The sequence below is a fragment of the Oreochromis niloticus genome, linkage group LG23 (genome assembly GCF_001858045.2).
Source record: "Oreochromis niloticus isolate F11D_XX linkage group LG23, O_niloticus_UMD_NMBU, whole genome shotgun sequence".
In the NCBI taxonomy this organism is placed as follows: Eukaryota; Metazoa; Chordata; class Actinopteri; order Cichliformes; family Cichlidae; genus Oreochromis; species Oreochromis niloticus.
The window spans coordinates 11,955,573-11,978,871 of record NC_031986.2 but is presented as its reverse complement, the minus strand read 5'-3'; the positions used below and the strand labels follow the sequence as shown (position 1 = coordinate 11,978,871).

General features: G+C 39.9%; 1 protein-coding gene across 9 annotated transcripts in view; it reads right to left on the bottom strand.

The window, feature by feature from the left end:
* The window catches only part of mcf2la (mcf.2 cell line derived transforming sequence-like a), a 55,812-nt gene extending 34,276 nt beyond the window's left edge, over positions 1 to 21,536 (bottom strand). For 3 of the 9 annotated variants that reach the window (XM_005450076.4, XM_019351654.2, XM_019351655.2), the window contains exon 1: positions 12,288 to 12,441. In XM_005450076.4, coding sequence (XP_005450133.2) covers positions 12,288 to 12,426 — 139 coding nt within the window. In that variant the 5' untranslated portion in view covers positions 12,427 to 12,441. The other 6 variants (XM_025903404.1, XM_025903406.1, XM_025903405.1 and 3 more) reach the window with 6 other exon arrangements.
* Positions 21,537 to 23,299: the final 1,763 nt, after the last annotated feature.

The window sequence follows — 23,299 nt, the reverse complement described above, 5'->3', positions numbered from 1 at the left end:
AAATGAATACACACACGTACCCTTTCAGGCAGCATTAAGCTTTTTAAAGAAACAATAATAATATTGATTTGTGCTGCACAAGTGAATGCAGCTCTTTATTGCCTGCTGACGTCAAGACAAGTTTGTGCTGAATCGTTCTTTATTCAGCAAATGTGCTTCTGCTGTTCAGTGCAAGCGCCCAAAACAGGAAGCTCCAAGCACCGTGCATCGAGGACATGCACATCAGCTTTGACAAGTGAAACTCTTATTTTTATCAGTCTGTTAACTTAGCACTAATTAGCATGTGTGTGACTGAACTGCACCCATGTGGCCCACTGATGCTCCTTTCCAATCAAGCATGGAAGTATTCTAGTTCCAGCTGCTAACATTAGCACACCACCTTCTCATCCACATATGGTCACGTCTGGCTCCAAAAAATACAAAATACAAAAATGCTGAGGCTTCAAATGGGTTTACGCACCACCTTCAAGTACAAGAAAAGGAATTCACCTATTAGTTATAGGTAATTTCAGTCTATTTACGCTCACACACGCTGTTAAAACAACCAGACCATGTCTTTCCTTTATTTTTGCAGCAAGTGCAACAGTGGGAAATGACTCGAGTGTCTGAGTGCGTCAGCATGAACCAGACCCGCCATTCCATAAGGTAATTTGTGAATAATTGAGCCATCTAGGTGGCTTAGTAATTGATGTGACCCTCCTGAACTCCACCAGGTGACAAACATTACCTGATCTTGGCTACAGACTTGAGCTCCCTCGTGGGAATTTCAGAATCTAGAAACTCCCAAACGGGCTGGGAGCCGTCGGTAAATCTGTGGTGCACCTCACTAAACTACAAAGCATGTACTCGCAATTTTGTGGCTTTAAAATCCAGGTCCTCCTCCCTTCCTCTCCCCCTCTCTCCACCACTAGAGAGGAAAAAAGAAAACATACAGTAATAGCGCAAGCTGAGTGCAAAACCAGCAGATATAACAGCAGCCCTTTTTTTAGTTGCCTCTGGCCATAGCTACCAGTCATTACACTACACAGAACAAAGAACATGAGAAGTGAAAGACAGTGGGGAGGAAGGAAAAAAAGGGGGGAAAATTACATACTAGGAGAGAAAAAGAAGGAGGCAGCCAGTAAGGAAGGAATCCAACAGCCCTGTGTTTTTACTTGCCTGAAAAGGACCCTCCAGTTGCAGAGAAAAACTAACAAGACTTTTTGTTGGGGTTTTTTTATGGTTGTTTTTTTCTTAAAATATAATGACATCATGCCCTGGAAGTAAGCCTTATTTCTTAGAATAGTCTTAAAAGTCACTAACACTGGGCCAGATTCACTTTAAGATGGATTTAGCATCATTAAGTCATCACAGATTCCAGATATTTTTTCCCCTCTCTGGTGTAGTTTCTCCATGTAGTCAAGGTTGTATGACTCTGCAGAATGCTTTAGTATAATTCACATGTGATTATAGGTGTCTAATGCTCCACTTTTGACGAAAGCCCTTCAACTCTGATATTCACAGAGGAAAGTCAACTTTGAAGAGTAATCCAGTGCCGTGATATTGGCTAGCAAAGAAATCTGATCTGAAGCCGAGTGGGTCACGATTAAAAGGTCAGCGATACTTCAGAGGAAGTTAGAATGCTTTTTAAAGCTTAGTAGAGCCTGCTGAAAAGCAAGGCCCGATCGGCTGCACTCAGCAGCCGTGTGGATGGAAATATAGATTTTCATTGAGTTTCAAGTTTAAATTTATTTCTGCTTCTTCCTGACCCAGGACAGTGAGTTTGCACTACACGTATGACACAGAATGTATTTTTCAGCAGTGTCAGAAGAGGCTACAAGCTCTGCAGTGTAGTATGTAAAAGAGCTGGCCATTTGCCAGGCAGTAATGGCTCTACCAAAACAGCACGGGAAGTCCAGGATCCAGACTGAGCCTTTGTGTCAGTGTTGTGTTCCTTTTTTTTTGTTATCGCATTAAAATGCACCATCTACCTGTCCCTTCTAGCACTTGTAACATAAATATAACAAATGCAAAGTTGCACTTTTTTTGACATGAATGGGAAATGCTTACCAAAAAGTCATAGACTGTATATAACAGATGGTCATAGCCACAATAACATCAACAGTTTGTTAATGGGCTCCCATTTTACGGTTGAAGGCTGAAGTCTGGCATTCGGGCCATCACCATGGCGTTTTATTGAAGTAAGAAGCGATCATATTTGAATGATATGGAAATGAGTGCTAAGTTATGAGCTAATGCTTGCAAGCTTAGATAGAAAGCTGCATTCAAAGACACACAGAAGCCTGTCAATTCACCAAAACGTCACATTAAAATGAGACCACACACACACACACACACACACACACACACACACACACACACACACACACTTTGGGATTTCAAGGTGCATCTTCTAAGCAATATTATACAGCAAGAGGTCCCTACGGCTGACTGAAACTGTATTAGCCTGACAAATGTGTCACTTGTATTCAATACACTTAATATGTTGTATTTTATTATTAACCCAAACTCCTGCTCATTGAGATCATGAAAGATTAATTTAGCTTTTTGACTGTACTGAATATGTTTTGCTTAGTGTGTGTGTGTGTGTGTGTGTGTGTGTGTGTGTGTGTGTGTGTGTGTGTGTGTGTGTGTGTGTGTGTGTGTGTCACTCTAGGATCAAACAACTTTAAAAAAAGCAGCTACTGCTGCTAAATCCAGCACAAACAATGGATTTTAACTCTATGTTAATGCTTCCTGTTTCTGAGATCATAAGGCACTGACATACACACGTACATCAGTGGCCCTCTGGGGACACAGTCACGACTTGTCGATTTCTAATCTCGACTTGGCAAAAGTAAGAAAGGAAAGGTTGATACCTCAGTGATGTGTTTGCCTTTGCATGAACGGGCTAAGCTCATAAGATAACTTTAGCCCATCTGCCAGCAGATCACACACGCTCACTCTCTGCACAGCAACACGAAACAGGCTCACAAAACAAACACTACTTTGCACACACACCTGAGGGCCGTGAAAGGCTCGACCAAAATCTCTATGGATTCATATCGACTCCGCGGCTTTTTACGTTTTTCATTATTCCACAACAGAGCAAACAAAAAAAAAAGGCCAAATAGATGAGATGGAGTCAAATGACGTGCGCGCAATCACACACAGAGGGTGGAAATAAGGGGGAGGAGATGTTGACATTCAAAGTCTCAAAAGCGTTTTGTCCCAACGCTGCTTCCAACTGACAAGAGGAAACGCACTGTGTTAGTTAATGGGACGAAAGTGATTAACATGCTGTCAGCGTGCCCCACTGAGTACTGTAACTGCGGGTAAACAGACCTTGTATAAACACACACACACACACACACCTCACCTCACACAAACAGGACCTTGGGACAAAATGCACTGTCCACTTCAGATTTGATTATGTAACCGTGTGATGGATGGTAGTGCCTTCAGCAGGAAGAGCATCTTTGTGCAGTGAGACAAAAATCAATGTCAGACCATGCTCACTCATCTCCTTCATTCATAAATTGGGTTACCCTCATCAGTAGAGCTCCTCATGACATGAGTGATCTCTCACACAGCCTTAACTTCGATGGGTTTATGTGTCAAAAAGGTTTGTCTAGCTATTCTACCACAACAGCAGCCTTTATTTTCTGAAAGTTCACTTCCCTGCTGATCTCTGCATTAGTTTCATCAATATGACCTTTTCAGGAAAAAAAGCAACATTTTTTAAGACAATGTGTTGCCATTTACCATAGCAACAACATGTTGAAATCAGCTGTGTGCAGAGGATAGGATCTACTACACATTAGGTCTACACCAGGTTACTCTAGACATATTTTCAGCAATCTTGCACGTGCTTTGGCTCAGTTTCAGTGCTGCTACAGTCTTCACTAGATGATGATCAAGTCTGATTGGCTAACTCAGTCAGTTATTACCCTGGTTAGTCTGTTTTTTGTTGTTGTTGTTTTGTTTTTTTTGCAGCTTCTAAGATCTTAAGTGGACAGATGGCTCTCCTTTCTCACCAGGTTTACCTCTGATACCAAAGTGCACAGGTAACAACTGCACTGAGTCAACAGAGCAAGAACTAAATGCATACAAAGAGAAAAATACAGAGAAACACACCTGCAGAATTCCCACAATCTTATCTTTGCCCCAAACCAGACAATCACACACATTTATACAGACACACTCTACCTGTCATCATCTTCAGCTGCAGCCATAGCCTGGTGATTTCGTGGCAGAGTTGAGACACTCTGTTCAATGCCATTGTTTTTTTAGGCAGTGCATGTGTGTGTGTGCACCTCCCCCGCCTCTAACACACACACACACACACACACACACACACAGAGTTAAAACACGCTCACGCACGGCCGCATATTCTGTCAGAGAACATCTCGGTGGAAGTTAAGGCAGTCCATTCTGCTCCAGCCGCTGACTGAGCTGTCACTGCTCAGCACAGCCCCCGCACACACACACTCACACACACCCTCTCTGTCTGTGCCAGCCAGGGGGCGGAGCTTCCAGAGCATCCAGCCCGCCCCCTGGCTGGCTGAGAACATGGAAGAGAACATGAGAGAACATGGAAGTCCATTATTATTATTAATATTATTATTATCAAATTACTATACTTTCACTTTTTAATTGTACTAAATGTACAATTTGCTTTCAGTAATATTTGTCTTGAATATCAGGCAGTATGTAATATGATCTAAATTCACTGTAAACAAAGGACCTCTTGGCCAATGCTAATCAGCTTTTAGGAGTCCGTTTACCCCCCCTTCTGGATGTCTTCCTGATTCAGCCTCTTCGTGTAACCAAACAGACATAAATTAGCTTGAATGTAATTTGAGATTTTGGCACCTGGTTCCTTTAAAACAAGAGCAGAGTATGTACTCAAATGTAAGCAAATAAAACAAACACGCTTTGAAATGGAAGCCTCTGTTTTCTTCCGCTTCTCTCGCACCATCGTACTGGCACAAAAGACACACATAACGCCACTGGGGTCAGCAGGGGGACCCCCTGCTTCACTCTTACACACAAACTGAAAATTTGGCTCTGAGGAGTTTAATTCATGTAAAGGCAGCCTTGCTGAGGCAAACACAACAGCACAACCAGACGATGGCAAGCATGTACAGTTTTCAAAAAGGTCGTCCGCTGAACAGTCTCAGATTTAGTGGGTTTCAACGTGCTTTAGCAGCCCTTTAAGGGCTTATTTTACTACTACTGCTACTTTACTCTTTATTTTTATATAAAAAAAAAATCTGAGAAAAAAAATTTAATCAGTTCAAATTTCTGATAAAAACACTCATTAACTGAACACAAACATGCTCCTAAGCATCCTTAAAACATTATCTTCTTTCAAAGTGAAATACGTGCTGCTCTGCCGGAAAGTGACTGTACATTTATCTCATTTCCTTTAGAGCACAGGTGTCGAACTCCAGGCCTCAAGGGCCGGTGTCCTGCAGGCTTTAGACGTGTCCTTGATCCAACACAGCTGATTCAAATGGCTAAATTACCTCCTCAACATGTCTTGAAGTTCTCCAGAGGGCATAGATCTTGCACTTTTTAGAGCTTTTCCTACTGGTAAAGACGTCCACAATAGTCGTTCATCCCACACTAAAGTAATTAAGTAATACATTGAATGGCAGAAAAGTTGTGTTTTTTTGGTAATTGGCCCAAAATTAAAATAAACAGAAGGACAACTTTTGTGAATTAACAGTACAGTTTTCTAATGACAGGAGAAAGTTTTCTTTCATTTTACTAACTTATGTATTCATGCTGTTGCCATCACATAGAAAGACCGAGACCTTCTGCTGAAACTAATTATATTTCTCACATTAGGGTATGCCAGGTATTTTAAATATGTAGTTAAACTTCTTTACACTGACAGAAAGAGGAGCCCGACCACTTAAGATCAAAGTGGGCTGCATGTGGCCTGTGACGTAGAAGGAGTTCAACATTCCTGCTTTAGACTATTATAAAGTCTTCTCTGCACATAAAAGGTGGCAAAGTTACAAAGGCTAAAGTCCACACTAGGGCTGTGCCACATCAGATTGTTGGTGATTATACCAGTAAAAAGATCTTTATGTTACATAAAAAGTGTCATAACGTCATATGAATGGAATGGGGACGCCATGCTATCACTTTCCTGGCGCACGCAACTACTACACCAGGCCAGACATATAATAATACAAGTTTTTTAGGCCAAATATTAAAATATTTCAGCAGGTAGAAATCATAGAGAGAGTGGTGAAAGTTCCAAAGAAATAGACATAAATGATGGTTGTGTAAGGTTGACAATAATATTAAATTAAACACGAATCTCAGTCTCGTCTGAAATCAGATTATCAATAAATGAAAGGCTGGAGCCTTTTTAAAACATGTTCATGTAATAATGGCCGAAGGTCCTTCAAGAGCTGGCATACATGAAGGAAGCTGTGTCAGGATGGAGCCCTGTGGGCGTACGTGTGCATTTACATCATGTCAGATTTAGAAGATAGAGCACGTTGGCTGTTGCACAGGAAAAGGCAGATGATTTTTAATAGCTCACTTCCTGTCTCTACCACTTTATCATGCATGCAGTTTCACCCACTCATCATCAGTTTACACCCCCACCCCTAAACATTTACATTTTATATGAGAAGTCCGCAGCAAAGTTATCACCAGCACTGTGAGCTGCCTTCAGACTTCCTTTATGTATATTGATTACTTTTCATTTCAGTTTTTTTCACTGTGAGATGTGACTGGTGGCTCCTGTAACGCCTCAAACACTCACTCTGTTTTTACTCTGATTATAACTTTGCTAGGCAACACACACACACACACACACACACACACACACACACACACACACACACACACACACAGTCCCTGAATCTAACCATTTTCAGAGGAATGCTTTTTGTTTCTTATGACACTAATGAATCATTCAAGCATAAAAGCTAATCAGTGACAACAGGTCTTATGGAGCTCTGAATCTAAATGATAAATTTCTGGTTCACATCTTTAACAATATGCATGGAGGTCGTTAGCAGAGAGGCACAACAGTGGGTGCCTGCAACCATTTGTAAAAACCGATGGAGGCTGTGTCATGGTTTGGGGATACATCTTCCAGCATGACAGTGATCCTAATGCAGTAAAAGCAAACCTGGATAGAAAAACACACAGTGAAGCATTATCAGTCATGGATTGGCCTCCCCAGAGTCCAGACCTCATCATTATTGAAGCCGTGTGGGATCCTATTGACAGAGAACAGAACAAAAGGCAGAAACATCCACAGAAGAGCTTTGAATGTCCTTCAAGAAGCCTGCAGAACTATTCCTGAAGACTACTTAAAGAAATTACAGGAAAGCTGGCTAAGAGAGTTCAGACTGTGAGTACTGCATATATGTATCACCTCTGTTCTGTGCTAGAAGGTGTGCTTCTATGCACAGCTCTATCAATCTATTAATCAATATCTATATAAATAAAATATGATTATATTAGACGTCTAATAAGCTCATTTTATTGAAAATGCTGGTCTTTGTGTATTTGATCCCGGTAATGTAATTTGTTAACTTGCCAAAACCGCTGATAACCTCAGTCGCCCGACTAAACACTCCCAACTTCTGAAATCAGCACATGATGAACTTCATCACATGCTTCTCTTTTTGAAAATGTCATATCATCATAAAGAAGCAGCAGCCAAATCAAATTTAAATCAGGTTATTTCCAGGACTTCCTCTTTGAAGTTATGGCTTAGAAAGAAAAACAGCCTGCAAAATATGGCGGCCATAAAGCAGAAAATGGGTCGACTTTGAATTGTGGAAATGTGCATCTGTGCACATGGGATGCAGAGCAGACATCAGTGTGTGCATACGGTTGTAGAGGAAGAATAGTTGTACCTGTATATGTGTGCATTAGGGAAGCAGTGCAGACTACAGCTAGAATAACTTACAGCTTGATTATTTTTTTGAGACTTTCCTCCCCAGCATCCGTGCCTACAAAGAGAACAGTATTGAATCCTTCCGCTTTGAGATCAAACACTATAGGCCGGCTACAGCATAAACAGGAAGACGGCAATTGTGAAATGACTCATAGGCCCAAAAAAGCAGCGGAGGCAGAGTAAGGAAATAAAAAGGTGTGAACATCTCTATAGTTTGCTTCTTAAATAAACAGCCCAGTATTTATCAATCTCTGAAATACAAATGTCTGCAGTGTGAAAGCACAGAAAACAAAGCTAACAAATTCAGTTTGAAAAACAAAGACATTCACATGTCCACTGGACTCCTCTTCCTTCCTTCACTTTCCACATCGCTGTTTTCTGTCGCCTCTTCTCCATATGGTGGACAGTATTTACTCAACATCAACCGAAACTTGACAGAAAGCAGGCCGTGTGGCTCGGTTAAAGGCTGAAGGCTAAAAGGAACGTGTCACTTTTATCTGTAGATGGTGATAAATGTCATCACTTATCCCTGCACAAAGCAAAAATTATCACCACGCTATGCGTGCATTTCTCTACAGGAAAAAAAATGCACGCATATCAAGCCCTTAGTTTGACCTGTGAGTTCTGTGATGATCAGTATTCATCAGCGACATCTCAAGAGATTTAAGGAACTTTGATAAAAACAGCTGTGCATTTCATTGATAAAGGCTGACCTAATCTAAATATTTAAGGCAAAACTAATTCACTACAGGGTCATTCCATGTCAAATGAACACCAGTGCAAATTTGGGCTGTATCAGAAGCTAAATCGTTCTAGAAAAGTCAAACTGAAGTTGTTAGAGGATGCCATTGTTTGAATATCACAATGAAAATACACTTTTCCCTCCATTTTCAAGCTCTAATAGGAACAGATGAATAAGATATCTTATATCTTATTCATCTGTTCCTCTGTCTCTCCTGCTGCTTTGAGCATGTACATGACAAAAGAATTTCCCTCGGGATAAATAAAGTTATTCTTATTCTTAATATTTTCAAGGCTATTCATCTAATTTATGTAGTTACCTGGCCCCGAGTACACCCCATAATTGGCAATCTGTGTTACAGTTCAGCCCCCATCTCTGAAGCTATTCTTTCTAAGGCCTTTCTATGGCAGTGCAGGCCATACCATCACGTTTTCAAGCAAATTTCAATATCACTCGAGCAGTTCTAGATGAAGCAATTTGAAAATGTTACTCAGATTTAAAATCCCCCTAAAAGTCATCACAACATTTTTTTTCTTTGTTTATGAACAAAGTAATAACATCAGCAAGCTAAAGCTACCTTTTTTTTCTGTTAAGTTCAGCATCACCCTGGAATTCTTTCATGCTGCAGAAATCACCGCCTAAGTGGGCCAGTTGCTGCAGCACCTGGATTTCCACTCTTTCAATCAAGAGGGGCTTATCTTATCTCATTACACTGTTTATATATATTAGATCATTTATGTCAAACGTGATGTGCCGTATTGCTGCCAGGTTCATTTAATCAATTAGTTATTCATATGATTGTATTTTATGGCATCCAACTGATATATCAGTCAGCCTATCACAGAGGACATAAACATGGTATCATCCCACTGTTTCAGAGCTCCAGATGCATCGTTTATCATAATCTCTGAGCTGTCTGCAGAGCAGCATCACAACCAGTGACTGAGTGAAGCAAGCCAACTATATTCTCTACCTAACAAGTTTAAAATATTTTACTCAGACATCAATAAAACATTACAGCTGATCAAACAGACCGCATTTAAACTGCTGCCATCTTTTACTGCTTTGAAGACTTCGATAATTGAAGACTCACATCGTTCACATTATAACTCAGCATTACCGCATAACAGGAAGTTTTTACATTTTCCAACTGGACTGTTTGGTTCAATACACTGACAGGGATTACATTTCTCTCATATTAAATTATTTTCATTGGCTTCCTGGTAAATCAATAATCTAATTAAAAATCCTTCTCCTTACATACATGGTCTTGAATTATCAGGCTCCATCTTATCTTAAAGAGCTCATAGTACCACATCACCCCATTAGTGCTCTTCGCTCTTGCACTGCAGGGTTACTTGTTGTTTCTAGAGTATTTAAAAGTAGAATGGGAGGCAAAGCCTTCAGCTTTCAGGCCCCTCTTCTGTGGAAACAGCTTCCAGTTTCAAGAGACAGACACCCTCTCTACTTTTAAGATTAGGTTTAAAACTTGACAAAGCTTATGGTTAGGGCTGGATCAGGTGAACCTGAACCCTCCCTTAGTTACTCTGCTACAGGCCTAGGCTGTTAGGGGCTTCCCATGACGCACAGAGTGTTTCTTCTTTACTCACTTTTTTTCACTGTTATTATTAATCTCTGGCTCACTTCTACAGTGTCTTTTGTCCTGTCTCTCTCCCCTTGCCCCCAACCGGTCGCGGCACATGGCCTCCCCTCTTCTGCTGGAAGTTTCTTCCTGTTAAAAGGGAGTTTTTCCCTCCCACTGTCGCCAAGTGCTTGCTCATAAGAGGTCGTCTGATTGTTGGGGTCTGTCTCTATTATTGTGGGTTCTTTATTTTACAATATAAAGTGAAGTGACTACTGCTGTGATTTAATACTACATAAATAAAACTGGATTAAACTGAACTGAACTGAATGGATAAATGAGATTTTATTTGTGATTTTCAAACTACAAAATCAGCTTCTGGCCAATCATATTTACTGTATTTTTTTAAATTTTGGATTATTCGTAGTCCAGAAATATGGCCACCTGGAGTCCCTTTAAAAGCTTTGGAAAAATGTAAGGAATGTTATTACAAATGAGAACTTGAAAATGAGTATGAATCGAAACAAAAACAACGCCCAATGATGACAGATGATCTCAGTTGTTTATCAGTTATTGGGGGGGGAAAATGGGAAATGGGCTGCATGAGACTACCCATGAAAGAGGAAGACTTGGTACTTAAGGGGAAGACTGATCTCTGTCATGAGGATTCAAGAAATTACAAGAAATGATTCAAGAAATTCCCACATAAAGTAATAAGGAAAACAGCTGATTATCAATTTTGGCAAATGTGTTTCAAGCACTTACTACCTTTGAATATCTGCTGTGATTTTGTATCTTAGAGAACTTTAGCAATCCTGACATTGGATGAATGGCCCCAAGACTCCATCTTGACAGGGGATAGAAATATGACTTGATAAAGCTACAATAATGTGGAAAACAGGATCAAGAAGGAAAAAAACAAAACACAGCACCAGCTTTGTGATACAGTATTTCGAGAATAGCTTGTACTAAAAATACACATATCAAAATGGCCCAAAATAGACTTGAAATATCACTGAAAGGCAAAGATCTAAAACACACACAGACACACACAAAAAACAAATATAAAAAGCTGCACGCTTCCCACATGCATACATGCTGGATGGAGACACACACACAGACACACCTCTCCTTTCTCTGTTAACCTCGTACACTTTCGGGTACTAATGCCAACTTACTGAACCACCTTGTGTAAATAAGGATCTAGCAGATACTGTAATGCTTTCTGCCACATGTACTTCCTCTAACAAGAAGTCACAAGAGCCATTTGACAGTGTTGCCATGCTTTCTTGTGCATCTTCATTCCCCTTCTTCACACAGTTTCCATAAAACCAATCTTCAGATTATAAGTATGACGAATGAATAAAGATGAACTCGTCAGCTATGGGTGAATTATAAGCTTGGCCATCAAGACTGCAGAGAAAATCTTCTATCATTATTATTTTTATAAAATAAATTGTGAAGAGGGGGAAGCCAAGATTTAGCCAAGTCAATCTATAATTAACCCACTAACTTTGTGAGCGCAAGGTTAGTTTCATTTTGTCATGTGTTCCGATTTTCTCCAGAGCACCCTGAGAGCGCTGCAGAAACTAAACATCGTGCTCTTGTGAATATTATAAGAAATCCTTGAAACCTTTACAAAAGCCATTCTAAACCCTGATGGATGGTTAGGCTATTTAATGCTAACGTAAGGCATTAAAAATAGTAGGAACTTATTCCATAAGAGACGATTTAGCATTTAGAGGCAAAAAGGGGCACATTTCTGTTGCTTCTTATTTTACATTTCTTGCAGTTTACCTGCACTGCACAAACAATGGCCTATACCTGTGTGCTGCAGTAAGTGAATTTCTGATGTCCAAAATAGACTTTAACAGATTAATACAGCATTATTTATAAGTCCGCAGAATTGCAAAGACACGAAAAATCCAATTGTAGCTCAAAGGTGTCATCTGTGACATTACAACTCCAGGTTCCTGTCTTACATTAGCTCAGTGACATGAAGCAGAACACCTTAAATCTTACAGAAACACCTCTGCGAAACTCACTGTGCAGCCGTTGACAGCAGCGGCTGTATCTGTAGTAGCTCTCCATCTCCTCCAGCGAAATACAGACAAACCTCTCTCCTGCGCATTCTTTCATCCTGACTCTCTGTCCATTCTCCTCTTCCTCACTTAACGTCTTCATCTCCACAGGTACGGAGCAGAATATCACTTCCCTAATCCTGCTCTACTGTATTTCCAGACCCTCCCTATTTCTTTCATATGCACACCGGTCAACATTTCTTGAGTGATTACGCTAGTCTCGTTTCTTCGGCCCCTCCCTTCTACTGAGAAAGTCTCTGTACAAACAGACATGGTAAAAAGAAAGCGCACCCTCTTTAATTTCTATGGTTTGCTTATTTGGATATAATAAAAAAACAATCAGATCCTTAACAGGTCTTAAAATTAGGTAAATACAACCTCAGATGAAAAACAGCATGACATATTACACGGTGTTGAAATGCAGAAGCACTGTGTGAAAACTTAAGTACACATTTACTGCTTTCATAGGAATAGAGGGCAAGTATTAGCCAAGGGCAGCTGGACAAATACAAAAGCAAGCCTTGGACATTTGCTGGTCTGAAGCTTTCAGGTGTGTGTTAACACAACACTAAGGAGGAAAGACAACAGCAATAATCTTAAAGATGCAACTGTTGCTGCCCATCAGTCTGGATAGAGTTAAAACGCCATTTCCAAACAATGTGAAGTCTGCAGCTAGAAAGATTAATCACAAGTGGAAAAAAGTGGGTGAGTCTTCCCAGGAGTGGATGTCCCGGCAAATTCACCCCAAAGGCCAGAACGTGCAATGCTCAGAAAAACTGCAAAAAAACCCCAAGAGCTATATCCCAGACTTCACAGGCGTCACTCAATATCTTGAATGTTAAAGGTCATGGTGGCAAAAATAAAAAAATAAGACAGAAGTATGGCTTGCTTGGAAGAATTTCCAGGAGAAAATATCTTCTTTCTAAAATGTGGCAGCACATTTTAGGTTTGCAAAGTTACATCTGAACAAACCACAAGACTTCTGGAACAATGTCCTTTGGACTGATGAAAGTAGAAATGTTTCACCGTAATGCACAGCGTCATGTTGGTGAAAACCAAATGGCATTTTAGCACAAACACATCATACCAGCTGTCAAGCACGGTGGCGGGTTATGATATGGGCTTGTTTTGCAGTCACTGAGTCGAGAAGCACTCCTCTGTATACCAAAATATTTTAGGGGCCATCTATCCAACAGCTAAAGTCTGGCTCTAACTGGATGATGCAACAGGACAACGATCCCAAGCACAGCAGCAAATTTACAACAGGACGGCTGAAAAACAAAAGAATCAAGGTTGAAACATTCATGATTGAATATCTGAATAAAAAACTATTCTGACAATTTGCTCTCACCGTTCAGTGTTAGAAAAAGTCAACATGACGTAAATCTACAGAGTCACACTCTTTGGGATAAAACTGAGACTAAAAACTAAGAGAAAAAAAACACAACCTCATGAATGCTAACCAAAATTTAAATAGAAGTCACCGTCACAGTCCAGCCGGAGCTTGATTGGTCAGCCTGGCTCCTTCAGCACAGATGCGACTTGATTCACTGAAGTGCGTCATTTGATTGATTGATTGATTGATTGATTGATTGATTGATATACCTTTATTAGTCCCACAAGGGGAAATTTCATGTTAAGGCTGCCGACCTTTGTTTTAAAAACTGCATTATCACAACTTCACAAACACTAATTTTTATGTTGTCAGCATTGTTCAGCTTGGATTTTACCACATGGATTATTATCGAAGAATATGCTACTTTAGCCTGCACTATAAAGTCTGAGGCAGAGACGAACTCCCAGTATCCCTACAGCAGAAACGGATCCACAGCATTTCCAAGTCACACATCTTCATAACACATGAAGAGTGAAGGGGTTAAAAGATAAACCTCTAAATTAATCTGCAAGACAACAAAACTAATTCTCTGAGAAACATTACTGTTTCTGATCTGGTTTTTCCTTAACTCTGACCCTGAAGTGACCTCTTAACCAAATTATGACCCAAGAAAATGTTCCAAACTTTAAAGAAGCTAATTTTTCCACTCAGGCAGCACTCACCTGTCTGTGTGGACTTATGATTCCGTTTTCTTTCCACTGTTTGGCGGCCACAGCAAAGACTAGTAGCCATGATGAATGTAGCAGCTCTACTCTGTTCCCTTGACTTTGGCTTCTCCTTTTAAACTACACACATTTCTACCGTCGGTGTGTTACGACCTAAGGTCGATTAGCGACTCACAGCCTTATCAGCTAATCAGTTACCAAGGTCAAAACACCAAAGAGCGTTGCGTTCAAGAGCACACATTAAAGTGGCAGCTGGTCCGCCAAGGTTAAAAGAAAACTAAGTGATTAGCGCTTTGGTTTACTGTTTTACTCTGACTGAGATAGTGATGGTTTTTAAAAAAGAAAAAGTTATTTTGGTGTAATGCACTGAGAAAATATACAACAAATGCTGAATGCAAACCCAGCAGAGATAAAGTCACAGTGTCACGGGTCATGAGAAAAAAAAAGAAGAGATTTTAGCAATTTATCAAGAATTATATCTGCAGAACAAATTTACAATCTCAACTACATATGTTAACTGAGAACTTTCCAGTCAGATATTCATATATTTTCTGTAGTATTGATTAAATTTTACTTAAACAGCACCAAATCATAGCTACAGTTACCTCAATAAGCTTTAGACTATAAAGACCCTACAAAAATAGAAAGAAACCCCAACAATCAGTCGACCCCTTGTAAGCAAGTAGAAAGGAAAAACTCCCTTTTAACAAGAAGAAACCTCTGGCAATGAAATCTGATGTATTTATTTAGAAACCTGGTGTCAAGTCATTTATCTTTTAGCCTCTAACTAAAGCAAAACCAAAATTTGTTTTTTCTGGGTTAAATTGATATTTAAATTAATGTAAACCAGGTTCCCAATAACCCTGACTTATTGTAAACAGCACGGAAAAAGTTATGGACCGAGCTACACCATGCATCATTTGTAAAGCATGTCATGTTTGTTTCCCTCTGTAGCTCATTTGGTCAAATTTCGAGTCCCTCAGACAACTGTGACCTCAGCAGGAAACTAAACAGGCAGGTTCTTTTATTATGCTTGAATAAGAAGGAGGGAAAAACAGAAGAGGGAATCTCCCCGTTAGCGGTAGGAAATCCTGTCCTATCATCCTGTCACACTGGTGTAAGTAGCAGAGACTGAACCACTGAACATCATACATACACAGCACGTCCAGTTAGCTTGAGACTGAAAAAACTCTAATTAATAAAAGGAGAATCAAATACACACTTTAAATCAGTACACACACTCTAACACTAACCTCTCCTCCAGGTCGGCTGATGGCTCAGACTGTGGTGTGTTTGTCGGGTCAACACGCTGATGGATACAGACAGACTGTGGAGCAGTTTATTGAACACCTCTTGGCTCTCCTGAACCATCTCAAAAAGAGACATCTTTCCTTTAGAGTGGAGTTCATACCATCTCTTTGAGCTTTCTTTCTTTTCTTTTTTTTCGTGAGGCCTCTTTTAAGCTGCCTTCCTCTTCCTCTCCTCGATTAGACTGCAGAGTGTGTGATTATTTATCTCACTTCATGTCTGGGCTGCGTTTATCGCAGGAAAAGAGGGGCGGAGGGTGGGCTAAAACATAAATCCCACTCCAGCTAATTGCAACTGGCTCGGCAATACGTGCACGGGTGTCATATATCACAGGCTGAGACTGACTCTGGGCCTGCCGTTTGGAGATAAAAGTAAACTCAAACTATTTATTTACTTTAAGTAGTAGCAAGCGGTTTATGAGCATACCCCAGTGTTTTTCACCACTTCTATCCAACACAAGGACTTAACTCTCATATAGTTTCATTTTCTTAACCAAATTCCTCACATGCTTTTTTAAAATTATTATTATTCATTTATAGATCGTGAAGAGTCAAAAAGCTCTAATAAGCATGCAGCTCAGACAATGGGAGCTTCTGACTGTGGCACTAGTGGGTACCGGTGATAGGGAAGGAAACTAAAATTACACTGGTGCCATCTGCAAAGATCTCCACCGCCTTTAGAGTATCGCATTAGCTTTATTTCACTTAAATCATCATCACACAATCGCACAAGCATTTCCCAATTTAAAAAGTACAAAGGGCGCAAGCAAAAGGTGGTCATGCACTTTTCATTATGTGGCATTCTGCACAATTAGATTTATTAATGAATCAAGTAGCAATCCAAAAGATCAAAAACCTATTCCCTCCAACTGAAGCTGTCTGCAGACGTAATCACACTGAGAACAAACTGAATTATCCCGCCTTATTCCTGGTAAAGCCCATTGTCCAAATTAAGTGCTCCTGGAAACTTTGGGACAATTACTTGGTGTAATATTTAGCAATGTTACAACCTTTCATGTCCTTATTGTGTAACCGTTACGTTTCTAAATAAGAGGAGCACAGTTTTTAAGCTGAAGCAAAAGCAGAGTTAAATACGCAAAGAAAGGCTGCAGGCTCAACACATTAGACAACATTATGTCTAGCACGAGGTACAGTGCTTGTATTAAAGACCATTACCAAGTCGATAGCGGAAGTCATTTGAAGATGACAATTTAAATTGAAAAAAATAATTTAAATAAATTAAAAAAAATATTTAATTAAAATAAATACAAAATTTAAAAAGGTAGTGAAGTAATTATTTTAAATTTGCATATTCAACTCATATTACAATTGTGTAAACTAAAATAAATTGGTGTATCTAGCTCAGGTAGTTTAGTCCAACTGGGTAAACTCAGAGAACCTAACCCTGTAAATCCTGAACGGTGAAATAATTGCCAAAAAAATATAATTTATTTATTTTTCTTGTGAAACCAGAGTGTTTACTGAATAGTCTGATCAAAAATAAAATCTAACTGCATATATGAGTTTGAATTTGAATCATTTGTGCTACATCCAGCATTTCTGTGCAATTTGTGCTCACAGTTTATCTTAAATAAATTAAAACATATAACATAAACATGTAGGTCGGTTAGGACTAAAAAAGTAATAAATAAATCTCATCACACTGCTGATGTAGAGGTCTCAAAACCTATGTATCAAATAGGATACATTTGGCATTTCAGGGTTAATAACCAGTAGCAAAGCTAGACAATCTTCATATGAGGAGCCATGCTGAGACTATAAACTACACTATGGTGGCACAGAAACTGATGTCTCCTTTGTGGCAAATTCTTGTAGCCTAATAGTATTTTTTTGTTGTTCTTTTGGTTTTGTTGTCATTCACACCTCATTTGTCTATAGATGAACTGAGGCACTGCACCAACACCCAGTGTACATGATAAATGAATATCACTTTGAACTGTGAATCGTGAGCACGAGTATTCAAAAAAAGAGCTCCTTTTACCAAAACAAAATCTTGCATTAGGCATACTAAATAAAGTCTTCTTCGCAGTTATCTTGTCTTAAAATATCATATGAGCAAATTATGTCAATAGATTCTAGTATTTCTGCTCATCTGCTGCAAATCCTGCCAAACTGTCTGCTCTGTGATTGGGTGTAAACTCATTAAATATAGTATATCTGGGCAGAATTGCAGTTCTCCTACTTTTTCTAGAAGCTCCTAAATCATTTATTTTTTTAATAAACCACGAGATTTGCTTCACACATAAGCTGCGATTTGTATTAATAAATAATTAGCTCAATTTGACTGCTCCAGTGAAATGCTCACCTGTGCGAACATGTGAACTCGGTATCTGTAATTTGCGAATGACAATGATTTGTGAGACAGGACAGTGGCATCAATTGCAGATGCTGGCAAATTGCTTTTGTGAAACTGGCCCCAGCTGACTAACTCCAACACCTGCTGTTTAGAATTCATAAATGCGTTGACTAACCTCTCAAGCAACTGGCTTCGAGCACTACGTGCATATTTGTGAACAATATAAATAAGCACAGATTGACTTCTCTAAAAAATATCATATGTAAAGGACTGAAAAAGCTAACTTGGATACCTGGAGAAGACTATAAAGATGTGTTAATGTAGCTTTTCTCTTGTATGTTTTGCTTTTAACAGAACCACAGATGAGATGACGTGAGACGTGATAAGCAGTAATGTGGTGCGACGGAGCGTCCAATAACGCGAGGCTCTCCTTACCGCTGATCGTCGACAGCACCTCCACGGCTTGCTCTACGTCTTCTGGAACAGACGTCCCCTGCCCCATCCTTATCCTGGACACCAAAACCTTAGCAGACTGTCCTCCTCACATGTACGTGACTGCTCCTAAAAAGGGGCACAGATGCTGAACGTTACCAAAAAGAAAAGAGCAACAAGTAGATCTGCAGCTTAAATAAAAATTCTTTTTAAAAAGGAAAACAGCAACAATAATAAACCATGGGCATACTTCGGCAGCAGTTTAGGTGAAACAACGGAGGAGAAATGGTGAGAACAGAAACCAGCTGATGCACTATCCATTTAATTTGGTCAGCAGAGAGGGAGGGGAAGGAAGGAAGAGACACCCAGGCCACAAGGCAGTTTTGAAATTGCGTAACACAATTTTAAACCATCCATCCCTCCGTGTAGCAAACACACACTTCTGCCCTCAGCAGTGTTAATCACATTACCACTGCTAATTTTATCTTGTCATTAAGCTGTGCTGTACAGTGAGCAGTTTATTTTTGCATTTTGTGTTCAACTTAGGTCGTCCTGTTTATTTATGACAGACTCGATTTCGGGGGCTTTTCGGCACGGCATGCTGTTGTTATTGTCTAGAACTGATCGCACGATTCTGTGGAAAGCCCAGCCTAACAACTGTCTTCCTTAAACCAACACATCCAGTGATCCATGTCAGGATCTGCTGACCGATTCAAGTTAAAAGCACAAGTCAGCACTTGCTTCAGCTGAAGTGGTTAGTTTCAGTTATGATATCAAGTGAGATCAAACAGTGTCAATGTCAGAATTTCAGGCTGTTTTCTGGCAGGTGAGATCTATATTACAGCAACACAGACTCCTCTCCTCCCCCCCCCCACACACACAGAGCTCTGATGACTTCTGGTAGAACAATCAAAGCAAATTTGGTCAATTCCCTCTCCAATTACCAGTCCCCCCTGACAGAGGCTCCTTTCATTGCTTTGACAATAGAACAGCATGCTCTTAGTCATATGGACTGAGATCTTGTGACGTGGTAATAAGCCAAGCTAAATAAAGACAAGGCGAGTTCCACATGCAATACAATGTGACACTTTTAACACAACCAGGTTCACAGACATGACCTGGGGTGGGGGGTGGGGATGTCCAGAGCTTGTGGAAATAAAGGCATCGGCAGTTTTTAAGCGTATGTGTTTTCTCAAGAAAACACACTTTCAATTTCACTTTCCCACCATGGTTAATATTGGTCTTCGGACCAAAAGGAGGGAAGCCAGGCAGACTGGACTTTGCCAGGGTTTAACAAACTGTACACCTGAATGCAAAGAAAAAAAGTAGGGGATAATAGTGAAATAAATCAGATCACAACACACATGAATGGAGTCCCAAAATGAATTCTTTTTAGGGTTCTCCAAATATTTTTCAAGAAAAATAGGCAAGCTTTCTTATCATTTCTTTGAGTACTCAGGAATAGTTCTCCAGGCTTCTTGGAGGACATTCAAAGCCATTCTTTGGATGTTTCTGCCTTTTATTGTGTTCTCTGTCAAGATTATCCCACACTGTTTCAATAATGATGAGGTCCGGGCTATGGGGAGGCCAATCCATGACTGATAATGGTTCATTTTGTGTTTTTCTATCCAGAAATGGTTTTACTGCACTGGCAGTCCAATCAGAAAAATGAAACTGTTGTCAGTCAGACAACAGATGATATAGCATGGTGGATCAAAATCCACCATGATCCACCATGTAAACCAGTCCACCGCTCCAGTCTATAGCTCAGTCTATAGCTGGTGTGGGACTACTGCTAGTACTTTTCTGTGTTTTGTGATGTTGGGGATCTCTCAGTTTTGACAAGGTCCCCCACTGGATGAAACTAAGCCCCAAACATGATACAGCCTCCACCGTGTTTTACAGATGGCTGTAGATTAAACTGCAATCTACAATCTGATTTGAACCACATTTGGATTCAACACTCCATAAGACCTGTTGCCACTGATTTTCATGGCACTTCTTTTGTAATTTATCATACCTTAGCCTTTTTTTGACAGCCATTCTTCCACTGACAACATTTCTGACGAAGCTTCAAGGAACAGTAGATGGATGTGTTGAAGGACAATATGCATCTGTCAGGTCCTGTGTCAGTTCTTCTGTATATCTTCCTATTGCTTAACGACATGACTTTCAGATACCTTTCTGCTTCTTTTGTCTTCCACTTCTCCCGTTTCCTCAAAACACTGGCGCACGCCTTAAGTTAGGTGGCTTTTTTATGCTTGAATGATTCACAGGTCAGTGCTAAGTGGTTTAACAAAAAAACTACAAGGAAAAAAAAACATTCCTCTGCAAATGGTCAGGTACAAGGACTGGACTGAAAATGAGTGAAAAAGTAGCCAATGTCCAAAGAAAAACTTTGAAAGACCTTCAGAAAGTCTTGAACTATTGCTCAAGAGCACTTAAAAAATAATAATTCTGGCCCATTGGAGACAAAACGGAAGCAATTGAGAAGTGGTTCAAGACTTTCGCACAGCACTTTGCAATTACTTACATTTTACCTACTTACATTTTATTCGTGTTTTACTCACACTCGTGCATAAATGAGTGACTCAGTGTGAGCCGAATTGTCAGTCAGGTGGTGACTAAGAGGGTCCAAGAAGTCAAACTTTTTGGATGAAGGCATGACAAACTTTCGCAGAATAACTGAATTTGTCCTACCGACAGATGAGCTGCCTCCGAGCGTCCGGAAAGGAAACTCGCTGATATACAGCAATACTGACACTTCTGAAATAAAATACACAGTAAGCTGACGATATCGGGCATGCCTGTGATGAAAGTTACGTCCTACCTGCAAGTTTGCAAACCAGCAGCTCCGCCCACTCCAAGCCAATTGACAGGACCCAGCCAAGTGCCAGAGCTACCTCCTCTTCCTCTCATTTTTCCTTCTTCATCCTGCAGCAGATTAAACTCTACACACCCCTGTCCCCTGGATTATGTTTGTTGACATTATTCCAGTAATAAATTCCAAGGTGACTGGGCGAACTGAGATTTTAATTGTGTTGTCCAAAGTATTCCTCACTTTTAGCAACTGTGTCTATTTTTTAGTCTTTGTGAGTCGGCCTCGAAGGATGCACCTCCTGGTGTGGGACTACATGCGTATGAAATATTTCGATTCATTTACTCTACCAGCTGATTTTGCAGGATTTGCTCAAGTGTCCTACCCCGTAGATCACCAACAAAAGGGACACAATGGCATCTAGTGGCGGAATAATTCAGTGCAGAAGACACACATCACATTAAAAAAAAAAAAATGATATTGTAAATAAGTGTTCAGAATATACAAAAATACAAAGAACACTACAAATATTGTATATTTTTGACACACTGTATTATTTCTGTTCTGTGCAGAAAATATGAAAGATGGGGATAAAAATTAAAACACACCTATGCCTCAAACTCCTCACTACTCAAAAAATACAAAATAATTATGCACAATTTATAACATACTGTTCATTCCATAGATTATAATGTCTACATTGAATATTGTATCATCCAAAGCAACAGACACTGCACAAGAGAGGTAAAGAAGAGAGTGGAAGCAATGGGTGCAGATGAGTGTCAGGGTTGATTTGTGACAGAAGGATAGCAGCAAGAGTGAAAGGGAAGGTTTTAGAAGATGGTGAGACCTGCTATGATGTATGCTGTGTGGTTTGGAGGCAGTGAGACTGACAGAAAGACGGGAGGCTGAGCTGAAGTTAAGATTTCCACTGGGACTGATCAGGATGTAGAAGACTAGCTATAAGTTGGTGGATTGTGGAAAGTAAAGATCACAATGATTTAGTGGTCATTAAAATGTGTTCAGAATTTGCAAATTGATGGTGATTCATCTCATAAATCCGGACACACTGCTCTCTATAAAAGCTGTCTTTATAATTAAAAATTAATGGTATCGGCAATACTGGCCCTGTATTTACTTGATATCAGATTGTTAACATAATTTGCTGTAGCACTACTATGTAGCCACTTAGCAGCTATTCTATTAAAGATTATTAATTATATTTGGTTATTGATCCCAGTTTAGCTGTGACTTACAGCATTTGTCGTCAATGTGTGATTGTTTAAAATCAAAAACTTCATTTTCCTTCGCAACATAACAACAATTCTGAGCCCAAACTTTTCAGTGATAATTAATGATCAAGATGCATTTTATACTTTTTTTTGTCATCTTTTTACAAAGATAGGTGTCAGGACAGAAAGATGGAAACAGTTTTAAGTGACAAAGGTTATCAGCTGGGCTTGACATCACAATTGTTTGGAAGGCTTAGATATCCGTTCATATCCACTTGTATGGACTAAAAAGCAGTTCATAGCTCTTTTAGTCAAGATAAAAAGGACACGTCCTTGATGGTTGAGTCAGTTCTGCGAACAGCTCAGACTGTGGCTGCAGACTGGGTGTGTTTGGGACTATCTCTGCAGTACAGACAAAACTTTGAAACGAATGTACTGATGCATACTTCCAGAGTGGGGAGCTCTACCACTAATCTAGTAGGTTTCAAACTGCAGAAGACGAGCAGGCCATTTAGATAAAACAGGACAAAAGCCTATCTTTAAGTGCCATTTGGATTCCCATCGGAACAACCTACAGGAGCAGGCTTACCCTGGCATAAATCATCGCTAATGCATCTCATCGCACGGTGCATACATTTCTTCCATCCGAGCCTCGGCCACTGACAGCCATATTGTACATCTCTACAGTTAGTTGTGTCAGGTTTGCGAGGAAAACTGCAGACATGGGCGGATATCTGTGTTTTCTCTTCAAAATAAAGTTCGAGCTGAAGGTCTGAAAGTGGTCTGCAGGCTACCTAATTCTCTTACAT